Source organism: Syngnathus floridae, chromosome 1 (assembly GCF_059516105.1).
Source record: "Syngnathus floridae isolate MCC-2025c chromosome 1, RoL_Sflo_1.0, whole genome shotgun sequence".
Taxonomy (NCBI): domain Eukaryota; kingdom Metazoa; phylum Chordata; class Actinopteri; order Syngnathiformes; family Syngnathidae; genus Syngnathus; species Syngnathus floridae.
Genome location: NC_142413.1, coordinates 1,168,093 through 1,180,555, shown reverse-complemented (window position 1 = coordinate 1,180,555; position 12,463 = coordinate 1,168,093). Strand labels below are relative to the sequence as shown.

The 12,463-nt window shown below is 41.8% G+C and overlaps 2 protein-coding genes and 1 long non-coding RNA gene across 5 annotated transcripts; 1 reads left to right on the top strand and 2 right to left on the bottom strand.

Annotated features, from left to right (window-relative positions):
• Positions 1-542: 542 nt before the first annotated feature.
• Positions 543-5,620, bottom strand: LOC148403202 (uncharacterized). Its single transcript, XM_088364236.1, has 10 exons — positions 5,552-5,620; positions 4,507-4,602; positions 4,271-4,425; positions 3,707-3,811; positions 3,420-3,548; positions 3,235-3,354; positions 2,947-3,075; positions 2,237-2,315; positions 2,130-2,156; positions 543-2,013 (listed from the first exon to the last, which is right to left on the bottom strand). Exons 2-10 carry the CDS (start codon positions 4,538-4,540, stop codon positions 1,490-1,492), a joined length of 1,302 nt encoding a protein of 433 aa, XP_088220362.1. The 5' UTR covers positions 4,541-4,602; positions 5,552-5,620; the 3' UTR covers positions 543-1,489.
• On the top strand, positions 4,040-8,938 carry LOC148403201 (uncharacterized). 3 transcript variants are annotated; one of them, XR_015854864.1, is made up of 4 exons: positions 4,040-4,115; positions 4,238-4,469; positions 6,148-6,258; positions 8,504-8,938. It is a non-coding gene; the product is annotated as an uncharacterized LOC148403201 (long non-coding RNA). The 3 variants fall into 3 exon arrangements; XR_015854867.1 differs by lacking the exon at positions 8,504-8,938 and adding an exon at positions 7,207-7,310 and having other exon boundaries at positions 4,059-4,469; XR_015854850.1 differs by having other exon boundaries at positions 4,061-4,469.
• Positions 5,999-12,063, bottom strand: capgb (capping protein (actin filament), gelsolin-like b). The gene is made up of 8 exons (XM_088364341.1): positions 11,895-12,063; positions 9,940-10,133; positions 9,711-9,865; positions 8,544-8,705; positions 7,799-8,035; positions 7,599-7,731; positions 7,150-7,241; positions 5,999-6,239 (listed from the first exon to the last, which is right to left on the bottom strand). The coding sequence occupies exons 2-8, from the start codon at positions 10,130-10,132 to the stop codon at positions 6,174-6,176; spliced, it is 1,038 nt and encodes a 345-aa protein (XP_088220467.1). The 5' UTR covers position 10,133; positions 11,895-12,063; the 3' UTR covers positions 5,999-6,173.
• Positions 12,064-12,463: the final 400 nt, after the last annotated feature.

Sequence of the window (12,463 nt, the reverse complement as noted above, 5' to 3'; positions counted from 1 at the left end):
CTCTTTGAATGGAGGCTTTCAGTCATAGGAAACTGAAAGAAAAACACATCTATTGTACGTATCGACATGTCACTATTACTATTGAATTTAAATTGAAACACACACACACACACACACACAATGTTGAATGCTTGTTTTTATGTTTTGATGAATGACTATTGACAAGTAGCATTTTCAGACATGAAGTGCAAAGGAGCTATTTTGTTTATAAGCTTTTCATTTCCAAAAGAATCTCCTTTAGTGAAAAAGTACAAATTAGCATGTTTTTTTTGTTTGTACTGCTTAGCATTCAAATCTTAAATTGAATCAGAACAATTTTTTTATCATTTTTTTTTGTTAAATTACCCCACAGTGCAAATATGCTAATTCTTTATTTGTTTAACTTTTTAATATATTTTTTATTAATATATATATATATATATTTTATTATATATATCTTGTGTATTTATTAAATCATGCTACAAACCTCAAATTATTTTTACGAAATTAAATCAAGTCAGCAAATTCCATACATAACTTGAAACCATTATTTTATATTCAAACAATCATTCAGTTGACAACAAAAAATATGAAAGTACACACACACACAGACACACACAGGGTAAATACATAAATACATGTACAGATATGACAGGTATTGCACTTTTATTCTAATATTATTCTTTCGGAAGACAACAGCAACGTGTATGTTATAAAGTGCATGCATGTCGGTTGAGGCTTGACATGTCAATCATTTGCAAGTAAAAGACGATTTCATATACAATACATATAAATACTATATATTTTTGTGGTTCTGGATACGCAGAGAGAGATGATTATACTTATACCCGTTATTTAAGAGTAGTGGTTCTCAACCAGGGGCCCTCAGAGGGCTGTGAGCTATTGCTTGGCGGTCGCAAAATAATTGGCAATAAATTGTTTGCTATCATTTTTAAGAATTCACTTGCAGAAAGACAGAAATAAAGGTGTAATAGTGCGAAAACAAAATATACTCAATCGTAATGTTACAACTTATCGTGTAAATTTTTTTTGTTAAGATTACATTATTTACATTTCTCGTACGCCTTTTTACCTCAGCAAAATACATCTTTGAAAGATTGCAACTTTTTGGGAAAATAAAACATTTAAAATCAGCGTTGTTCCTGTAAATACTCAATGTTTTACCTTGTTAATTCTCTATCCTAATTCTCCAATTTTTTTTATTGTAAAAATACGACTTTCTTCTTGTAACATTACAACTCTTTCTTCCGTCAAAAAACGTCACTGTTTTTGATTACGTTTATTTCATGTCTTCTATGTTTTAACTTTGTTTTTTCTTAAAAATACAAATTTCTTCCTGTAACATGCTGACGTTTCCTTTCAACATTGGCCAGCTTTCTAAATTTCATGTTATGCCTGGTGGTCATGTGTCATCGCCGTTACAATTAGAACCGGAATCGTGACCCCCCCCCCCCCCCCCCGACCCAATGTTGGAAACCCCTCCCCCGTTTCAGTCGGCTGGCGGCGGCACGACGGTCATGAGAGTGCGTCCGTCGAACGGCGCGAACAACGGGTACACCTTCCCCTTGAATTTGCCCGTAAATGTATAAATGTGCGTCTTGCTTTCGGCGTTGTAGAAAGACACCTGACCGACCTCGTAGTCTAAATAGACGCCCATCCGCCGCGGCACCAGGCCGGCGGGCAGCACGGTCTCGGGCTTGGTACAGGCGTAGAACTGGTGCGTGCTGCGCCACAGGCACCAAAAACCCGTCTCGGGGTTCATGGGGAAGCGGCCGTGACGGCGGGAGTCGACGGCGGCCAGCCCCACGCGCCAGTAGCCATTCTTGGCGATGTCCACTTCCCAGTAATGGCGTCCGCGGCTGTAGCCTTCCCAAGCCAGCACGCAGGGCCAGCTGTCGAAGCGCTGCGAGCTGTACGGCAGGTCGGCCTCCGACAGGCCCTCCTGGACTTGCCGATTGTCCACGGATAGACTCAGCCACGGGTGGTTGGTGTTTGCGTCCAGAGTTACGTCGGCTGTGACGGACGGAGAAAGAGAAATTCTCAGAAAAGCTGACGCGGCCAAAATATCGCCATATGGCAAAAATATGACAAGCCGAGCACACGTGCGGTGATCTTTCTTTTGGCCTCACCTTGTGCACCGCGGATCCAACTCCAAACTGCAAATGAGACGCGCGTGAGTCCAAATTCTTCAATTGTTCAGGAATCCCTTTTTTGCGTGTTTGAAATCAAAAGCTACCTGAGTTGGGGATGTATCTTGACGAGCCCGCTTTCCAGGCGCGCTGTTTTACCGGCAGCCATAACTGCGGGATCATCCCCTAAAAAAAACAAAAAAACACGTCAATTGACCCAGATTGTAAATGTTTGACCTGAACCAACAACATTTTTTACAAGCGCAATAATGGCAAAGTTCAAAGTCTTGAACGTTACAATTTTGCCCAAAACGAAAGAAGGAAATGAAATAAAACTTTGGGCGAAATTTCTATCCGGACTCCCGATATAATGTTAAAAATCAAAAGGCCAGTATCGGTCCAAAACCTGCTCCTTCCCCGTCCTTTTTTTTTATGACGACAATTTTCCATTTTTTAAAAAATCACATCTGCTAATCGAGTGTTTGTTTTTCTAAACGGAAGCACAAAACTTTGCCCGAGGGTATTTCAACGCTGCGTAATGACCGATAAGCAATAAAGGAGAAATGTGTCGGAGGTTATCGACACCGCCGCGTTTATATAAACCCACCGACCTGACTCATTGATTGCGCTCTCGCACGCACACGAAGGTTGCCGTTATACAACCGCCATCTTATCAGCTTTACTTTACGACGCCCAAGCCGAGCGATCCCGCCTTTAACGGCTTGATTGCACCTTCCAGGCTGACTTTTATATTTGTAATGATCTTTTTATTTCCTCAGGCTGCCACCATTTTCCGATTCCCGTGCGGTGCGCTCACCATGCAGTCTTGCTTGAGGAGCGACCAGGTGATGAACTCCAGCAGGGGCAGCAGGCTGACCAGACGCTTCTTCTTGAGGCCCAGAAGACGCAGCACTTTGCCCATCTCGTCGCTCTGCACCCCGCAGCTCTGAAGAGACAAGTCAAGCATATTTCAATCATGCTAACATACGATGTCGACGAGCTAAGCGAAGTTAGCATAGATGTTGCCAAATTCAAAACTACGCTCGTCTGCAACTCTCCACGAAGCTGACTGGAACGTGTTTTGCTCGGGGAAGCGGTTCCTCACCTCAGAGACCATTTGGACCTCCCTAGCCCACTCCATGACCCTCACTTGCACATCCTCATTGGCATCAAAGTTCTTCTTGGGTTCTTGAGTCTCAGGTGCCCAGGGGTTGGCCTCCAGAAGCTGAAGACGTACAAGTGGACAGGTGAGATTTGTTTTGCGGGCCTTTGCCTGTCACGCCGACCAACCTTGTCCACATGGCGTAGTTCGTCGGCCCACTCCAGGATGAGTTTATGGCTTTCCTCCAAACTACGCTCGGTGCGCGAGTGGATCTTCTCGGCCTTGCTTGACGTTCCCTCTGCTTTGGATCCGTCGCTCTGGAGAAGTCAAGTTTATTTAAATAGCCCTAAATGGCAAGCAGTCTCAAATGGCTTCACATGTACAAAACAAAGAGAGAACAGCAAATTCTTTTTTGGTTTGTTTGTCTATTTTAATTAGTTGTCCAGTATTTCAGACGGGCAATTTCCATATATACCTTGCAAACCTGGTCCACTTGCTCCTTCCAGTGTTGGATGAATTGCACGCACTCCTGCAGGCTGCGCAGGTCTTTCAGGCCGTTCTGGCGAGGCTGCTGCTGGTGCTGAAAACATACCCAGTCAACTTTGACCCTCCACAAAAAAAAACAATGAAAAAAAAAAAACCTTTGACCCTCCACACACGCTTTAAAAGACAAAATTGTCTTTACAGTGATATGTTGTGATAAACACCTCTCATCTAGACAGGGTATTAATCACTCCTGATGAATATTGTGTTTAGAGATAATTCATTACTTCTGCCCCCCCCCCATACATATTTCGGGGCGGCGGCCATTTTGTCACTTGACTGTTGTAATGACGTCACAGCGGTACAACTTTCCCACGTTACACGACTAAACCCCGAAACAGGTGATACAACTGATTATGAATATTAATACCATGTTGAGATTAGTGAGGGAGCATCATAATATAATAATATTTAAAAGAAACAGTTTTGCCTCCCCTTTAAACGCAAGTAAATATATTGAAAGACACGAAGACGATTAGAAAAAGCGGATTCACACCTGCGAGTGTCCGGTGAGATTTCCGCTGGTGACGGGCCGGCTGGGAGCGGAGCTGTGGCCCTGGATGTCCTCCTCGGGCAGGTTCCAGCGCAGGGCACCGATGGAGCTGCTCTGGGTGGTGCTGTAATCCTGCGCCTTCCGCAGCAGGAGGTTCTCTTCGGGGGCAAAAAAAAAAAAGAGGTGCTCAGCGTCGCGCCAGGTAGCCATCTCCATCATTTGTGCCTTTCAAAACTTACTTCTGTCCGATTTCAAAATGCTCTTCATCTCCATCAAAGTTTCCTGGTTCCTGCGAACAGCAAGTAACTAGCTAGCTAGCCAAGCAAGTTAGCCAGCTAGTTAGTATGTAGGTTAGGTTTTTCATTTGTATGTTCCCTTGACATAAGAAAAAAAAAAAAAATTGTCGTAGTTGGTTAGCTTCTACCTTGTTAGTTCGATATTAAGCTAATTGTATACTATGTGTAGCTAGCTAGAAACCTTCTTAGATATCAAATGACTTTTTAATTAATTTATTTTTAGCTATAAAGTTAATTAAGCTTACAAGAATATGCTAGTTAGTCAATAATTTAGAAAGAATAAATGTTGAACAATTTCTCATATTGTCGACTACAGCATAATGACCTAAGTCATTTTTCAATATTTTGGGAAAAGAACAAACACAATTTTACAGCACATACTTATTTGAATTATTATTATTTACATATTGTAACAAAGACTTCAACCAGATGGGTCAACAAGTAAGCTGAAGTAAAAAGACCCAATAAAAAAAAAAAAATCACCAATGTGTCCTCTAAAAAAAAAGCAAAAAAACGGGTGATTTAATCAATTAATCTGTATTAAAGGAAACAATATCAGATTTATTATATTTAAGTGTTTTGGTCTTAGAGGTTATACAGTCCTGTTACAGTTCTTAACTTGGTATATATTTTGACTTGAAGTCTTTGTCAGTGTTCGCCACGACAGTTTCACAAATTTCTGCTAGAAAGGTTTGGCGCAAAAACAAGTATAAATTATAAATCTGATTAGAACACAGATGCCAAAAAAATCTGTGTCTTTATCACTCATCAACCGCTCATAATTGATGAAACAATAATATGTACGAATGTGAGTGTACTGCATTTCGGCACCAAATTTATCTCTGCTCTATGTGGAAAAGAAAAAAAATAATTTAATGTTAAGAAATAAAAATGAATGGACATGAAACACCAACGACAAGTATTTATTTATTAAAAAGAGATTATAATTCTCTGTAAATTAAATTGTAAAAGGTCATTCGAGGCTTACCTGTAGTCGGAGGAGGCAGAGAAGAGGGCAACCAACTGGCGGCCGCTCCGCTGCCGTCTTGTCGTTTTGATGGATCGTCCCCTGACCTTTGGACTCCTGATTTATTGGGAGGGGCGACACTTGGCTGGTTTCCTTGAAGCCGCCTGCCAGCGTCTCGCTCACACACACACACACACACGCACCTACACGTGGTCAGGAATGGTGTTTAAGATAATAAAGCTTAGCCTATCGCTGATTGTGACGCACAAGAGGATTTTACGGTGGCTCCACTTGGCTTACGTTCCCGAGCCTATCAGTCTCATAACAATATTTATGTGAACAAAAGCAACCCATCAGGCCCCAGCCATGCTTTTTTTGTTTATGGTGTTTGTCCTCATTTGGGTTACACGTGTGCTGAAGCCCATTTTAGAGCGTGCACAATACCTTGACAAATATCAAACCAAAAGATTTTCACAGAGTAGTTTTTATTATTTTAGCAACAGCAGAAGCCGCTTCGGTTTATAAAAGTGACTGAATGACGTGCATTTTGAACATTTCAGTCAATGCGTAAAAAAAAAAAAAAAAAAGTTTGTTTCAGAATTTTTGTTTTGTTTCAGGAAATGTGATCTGAGCCCCACTGTCATCAGTTCCAGCTCTTGAAAAACTGCTTGAAGATGATGGTCTCCTTCCCCTGGGGCAGGATCTCCACCTGAAGCAGAAAAGCAGAGGTGAGTGGAGGATATTTTATCAGATGTTATCATTTTTGGATTTTCCTTTTTTTTTTTTTTTGGTGACATTACCATCTGTATTCAGAGCATCACAACTTTCTGCATAAGGTTATGATTTTTCTTTTATGGATAAACGTTACCTTTTGTGACATGACACGTGATGTGAATTTCAGATTTTTTTTTCTCGGGACATTATCCGGTGACCACTAGAACATTTTTGCATCAATTTTCTTTTAAATTCTCGTAATGTTGCAACCAATGATGCAACTTTTTCAAGTAACATTACAATTTTCTCATGACAATAAGACATTTCTAATTAAGATTTTTGTTTTAACAATATTTAATAGTTTTGAGATTCAATTTTCTCTCTGAACTTTTGTGTCAAATATCGAATTGTTTTTCTCATATTTCGAGAATTCTTTGTAACAATACATCTTTCTCGTAACATGATGACCCATAATATTGCGATATTTCTTCAAAACGACTTTATATCTTGACATTTTGACTTTTTACATCTTCGCCCAACATTCCGACTCTTTGGCGCATTTCAATTTTTTCCCCTTACCCTGTGCTCCATGCGTACTTTTGTCATAACAATGAATTTTCTTCACACTAGTCTTCACATTACAAAAAAATTTCATATGTTTTTGTGTTAAGTTATCACAACAAACATTCTATGCGTGAGGAAAATGGCGACTTTTTTTTTTTAAGTACAGGAGGAATCAGTACTCCCAAGTCTTTTATCTGTAATCCTCCTAGTAGAGCGGGAGTGCTTTTGCCACCTCTGTGAGAAAGTGATCGTTAAAAAAAAGTAACTGCGGGAGCAAATGATAAGAAGGTCGCACGCAATAAAAACACAAAGTGTCGCAAAAGCATGGCGCTGTGCCGCACCTGCGTTTTCATCCTGGGGTAGTTCATCTGCTCAATGAACTTGTCTGCCACCTGCAGGGCCGCCTGCTTCTCCTTGCCGTTGGCCCCGACTCCTGAAAAAGCATGATTTGGTATTTGAGATAATTTTTCATTAAAAAAATAAATATATACTGAAAAACAAATACAGTGGATATATTTTATATCAAATAAATAAATAAATATAAATATATATGAAAAACAAATACAGTGGATATATTTTATATCAAATATATATATATATATATAAATAAATACAGAAAAACAAATACAGTGGATATATTTCATATCAAATATATATCCACTGTATTTGTTTTTCAGCGCAAACACATTTTTATTTTTTTATTTTTATTTGTATTGAATCAAATAATTGAGCGCTCAAGTCATTTTAAAAAGGGTGGAACCCCAGCCCTGCTCTACTTTGTGGCGGTCACCTTTCCACACGAAAATCTTGCCGTTGGCACCGTTGTCCAGAATGAAGCAGTCGTCTCGTAGCAGCAGCTCCTTGGCAAACGGGCTCTTTGCTTCCACTTTGGTCAGCGACATGGAGCCGGTTGCGTCCGATACCTGTACGAAGAGAAGGCTCGTGTTTTGAAAACTTGACCCCAAAGAGAGGGAGCATCCCGCCGGTGACCTTGTAGAGGGAGGCTACGTTGGAGGCGTCCGCTTTGCTATCCTCCTCCGGGGTGCTTTCGGCCAGCTCGGGCTTGGCTCCCAAAACTTTCAGCATTTCGGGAGGTTCCTCTCCCTCGACGGAGTCCACGATGCGAGCTTTGCCATGTCGGTCGGCATCCCGAATCAGCGAGGCGATCTCCCGCACTTTCTGTTTCTCAAAGACGTTGGCCTGCGATCCGATCCAGGACACGATGACCTGCGGGTGGCGACGGCAACTTAAGCGGAGCGCAAGAGATTTAAACAAGCAAGATTCCGCCTCAATGGTGATCCCAGGAATGAATCGTAGTAAATATGTTGCCTTGCGCCATTTAGAGAAAAAAACAGCAGCTGTCGGCTAATTGGAAAAACATCGACAGGTAAGGTGCAACTTTTCTTTGGATTTTGGTTACGATGACTTTTGTCAGCCAAATATAATGTTGATGTAACATTTTCTTTTCAATTGCTAACACTAGCTAAGGATTTTTTGCTCTTCACTTTACATTAACAAAGCTGTAGAAAAGAATTTTAGCTAGCTTGTAGCTAACTCTAGCTAGCTTGTAGCTAACTTGCTAGCATGTGTGTGTTTTTGTTATTGTGTGTAATGGGCAATAAAAGGCTTTATTTTTACAAGGTCTGCTTTTTAACTTAAGGACTTGAATCAGGACTTTTTTTTTTTTTTTAACAGAAATACGATCTACCTAAGACCAACTTTTGCCGGTCATCACCTCTCCGAGGTCCAAGATGAAGCAGTCGCCCTTGTTGAAGCTCTTCCAGGACAGCTCCACCTCCTTGGCACGGATGTTGCGTTTGCCTTTAATCTGATACAAGCGTTGTACCGCCGTCCCTGAATTCTGAGGCCTCCTGAACCCCGACTCCACGCCTCCATCCTGCCAAGAAAAGCTCCTCTTTTAAAAAAAAATGTCCATGCGGACAATTCAGAAACAGGACCTTGTTTCGTATATTGTCGTTGCTGTAGTAAAAGTGATTCCTTTATATTGTCCTAAAAAAAAAACCTGTGTTTGATGAAATGACCAACTATCAAATATGTTAAATAAGTTTTAATTCAGTTTTTTGTATCTACATCTTCCTTGTAATTATTAAAAGATTTTGTTTTATCACATTTTTCTCCCACTGTTCAGTTATTACGTTGACAATGCGGCAACATATGCTAAATTGTTTCGTCTTCGTTTAAGATTTTTTTCCGCCATAAAGGATAATCTCGGTCAAGCTAGCGCAGGTAGCTGTAGCAGTTTAATTTGTTCTTTTTATTATATCGCTAAGTTTGTTCTTAATTGTTTAACATAGCAGCTAATGCGCAGAACCTGTATTCTTTAGCAAAATGCTAACTTTAGCATTGATTTGCAAGCCTGCTACTATGTATTTCGAGTAAGCTTGAAATGAAATGACATTTCAAGTAAAATGAAGATGTCTTCATTCAATTGATGAAAGTTTTATTTAGTAATCGAAATATATGTTTTCCGGGCAGCTGATCGGGATCTTTTAGTGTAGTCTAATACAGCAAAATATAAACTATCATTGAAGTTGATGGAGAATTGTAGTTATTGGTTTTCTTGAAAACCTGAGCAAAATTGTAAAATAAACTGCCCGTTTGTAAAAACAATCAAAACAATGTTGGCGCCCAAATTGTGATCTAAGCCAGGGATTGTCAACCGTTGGTCTGCGGTCCTCTCGTGGTCCGTGGCGGTATTCCAAGCGGTCGGTCCACGAAAATGGAAATTGATCATTATTGGAACATTGTTAAAAATAAAATCAATTCATTAATTTGACTTGATTTTTTTTCCAGCTAATTTCCAAATAATAACCCATCCAAATAATGTCAAATGTAGCTGAGATTCACAAAATAGATATAAGATTGGTGGTGAAGGGCAGACCTTGTAGCTGACACCTCTGGGGAAGAGCGTCATGAAGTCTGAGGACTCGTAGCCCTGGACCTGCCTGTGCTGAACCGGGTCCCCACCTAGGAAGTTGTCCAGTTGGGTGGCCAGCATGGCACACGCCACCTGCTCGTCACGTGACGACTTCTCGCCTGAATTTGAAAGGAGAACAAACCGCGATAAGAACCGAGCACCTCGTCGGGATCCGCCGAGCGTCAGGTCTCACCTAACCACATGTGGAGATCGGTTCCCAGTTCGCCGCGGTTCTCCAGAACCAAGTAGGCGTCGCCGTTGTAGAACACCCCCACCTCGGACGAAGGCAGCGGCACCGCTTTCATTTTCTCCACCCTCAACACCCGCAGGCCCGGCTGCCGGACCTCCGGACCGAACTGACCCTCTGCGGCCTGTAGGGGGAGCATGCTGTGCCAAAGGATAGAGCGATTACTGACACTTTCATCTACCGAACGTAAAACATATTTTTCGACATTTCACTGTCCGCGCCGCCCTAACCAAACGACAAGAAATACGATCAAGGATTCTTCCCTAGACTAACGTTCGGAGAAGTGAAAGCACAACCAGAGCAGGACTTCCCTTCTGCAGCTACTTCCTTGTTTCAATTTGATGAAAAGAATATTTTTATATTTGCTTGTTAGATGGCAATGTTTCGCTTTGTTGGTTGTGCCCGTTGGATTTGGAATCCTGACCGATGAATCATAACCTCTGCTTATGTGGCACCGCGAGATAATGAAGACACTCTGGCCGGCCGATGCGGCTCCTTATCGTGTTACCGCAGCGCGTCGAATAAATATTAAGACAACAAGGGTGGAGTCGATTGCGTAACATTGCAGCTAAGAGGAAGTCAGCAGCTACAAGCGAGGCGCCGGGCTGCGCCGCTAAGAGATAAACGAGGGCCCCGAGGGACAATTAACCTTGTTGGGACCAAAGGCCACGGACCCACCGTCGCAGTATCAATATTTGACCACCAAACTCCCCCAAAAATAGAAGACAGAAGTTAGAAATCTCACACGATTCACTCAACTGGATGATGTGGCCTGGTGCCGCGCTGTCCGACTCGGGCTCCATTCTAAACGGGTTCTGGAGGGGAGTTTGTGCTCGCCTGTTCTGGGTCGGTTTTTCCAGTGAGCGGGAGGTAACCGAAGCCCGTGTGCTGAAAGCCTACCTGGGGTGGAAGCGGGGGAGGACGGAGGGAGTTGGAGTAGAGTCGGGTTCCTGGATACGGATGCTTTGGGGGCAGCATGTTTACCGTTATCAAGTTTGCCAGTGTTTCCCAACCTTCGGTGCATTAAGTGCACCTGGGAAAGTATTCAGTGGCTTTAATTTGTGATGAAACATACTCTGCAATAACATCACGTAGCGTAAATGTTAGGGTGAATGGTGTCATTTTCTTTTTTTGATTGTCCGTGCAGTTTATCAATTTTATTCGATTTTTATTGCTTGAGAGAATGAAATATCATTAACTGTACTCCAGCCCATTTCTCGTGTTCCCGCGTTTTCGTAGTTTTTTTTTTTTGGTGTGATTATTGGTTCATTTTAGTTTTGATCTCTTGTTCAAGCTGAGTATATCGCCACTGTCGACCACTAGAGGGCGCCACAATTAATCAGGGTGGAAATTTGAAAGAACAAAATCGCGTTGAAAACTATTTCACAAAGCGATGGCTGGAGGTGCGATTTTTATTGTACATCTTTGGCTATGATTATTGATGTGAAATATACTAACGTCAATATTATTTGAAACAAAGAATATTGTGAGATGAGAAGTCTGATAGTTTTTAGGGGAAAAAAACAATAGCACACTGTTAGTTTTTGTAAATGAAATAAAAAAAAGGGAGTTTTTTTTTATTGTTGGAAATCACTGCTGTCCCCCCCCCTCCCCCCGCCCTCACTTTCAGGAAGCGTGACGCTGCAGCCGAAAAAAAAAATCCCCATAAAACCACTTGATCTTGATAAGTGCAGAAAAAAAAATAACATCACCCATGACAGCAACACTGAAGTAGCTGCTGCTTTGCACGGCAAAATAATTTCACCGAGGTTCTTGTCTGAACACCGACTGGGACTCAACTATGTGATGACTGCGCAAACGAGGAAATGAAGTGCAAGAAAGCAAACTATTTGACAACAGTAGTCCGGTTGGGTTGTTGAGGATCAAAGTTGAAGGCTTACCTTGAACACAAAGTTAGTTGCGGGACCAAACAGGCAAGGAGTGGAGAAAAGAGGGCTTGTGTGTGTTTGCCAACTCCCAAACACAAATTCTTTCTTTCTCGTCACATATTTCCTGGCTGCGTCAGGTCAGGTCAGGCCAGCCCAGCCCAGCCCAGCCCCCTTGTCGGTCTCTTGTCTATTCAACGCTACCAATGTGATTGAATGGAGAGTTGGCCCGCCGCTCACTGAAAATGGATCACATTCCATTTCAGCAAATAATGACTGTCTTAAACGACCTTCATCATTTTAGCCAATTCACCATTTTAATGATGATGACTTATTATCATATTGCTGCAACTACTACAGTGGTCGAGTTGAAGAAATGGTCGAGTGGAATACCTGTGCAGGTTCCGATTATCTTTACGTGACTCATCGTGTTCAAACACGCAAGATGGTGCTTACATAATTGCCGTGCGTAATCTTTCACGTTGTATTGCCAAGCGACCGTTTATGACACTTTTAGGAATGTGTAGGGAATGCACAGTATCAAAGTCCACACACCCCAAATAACCCTGATCTGATACTTACTT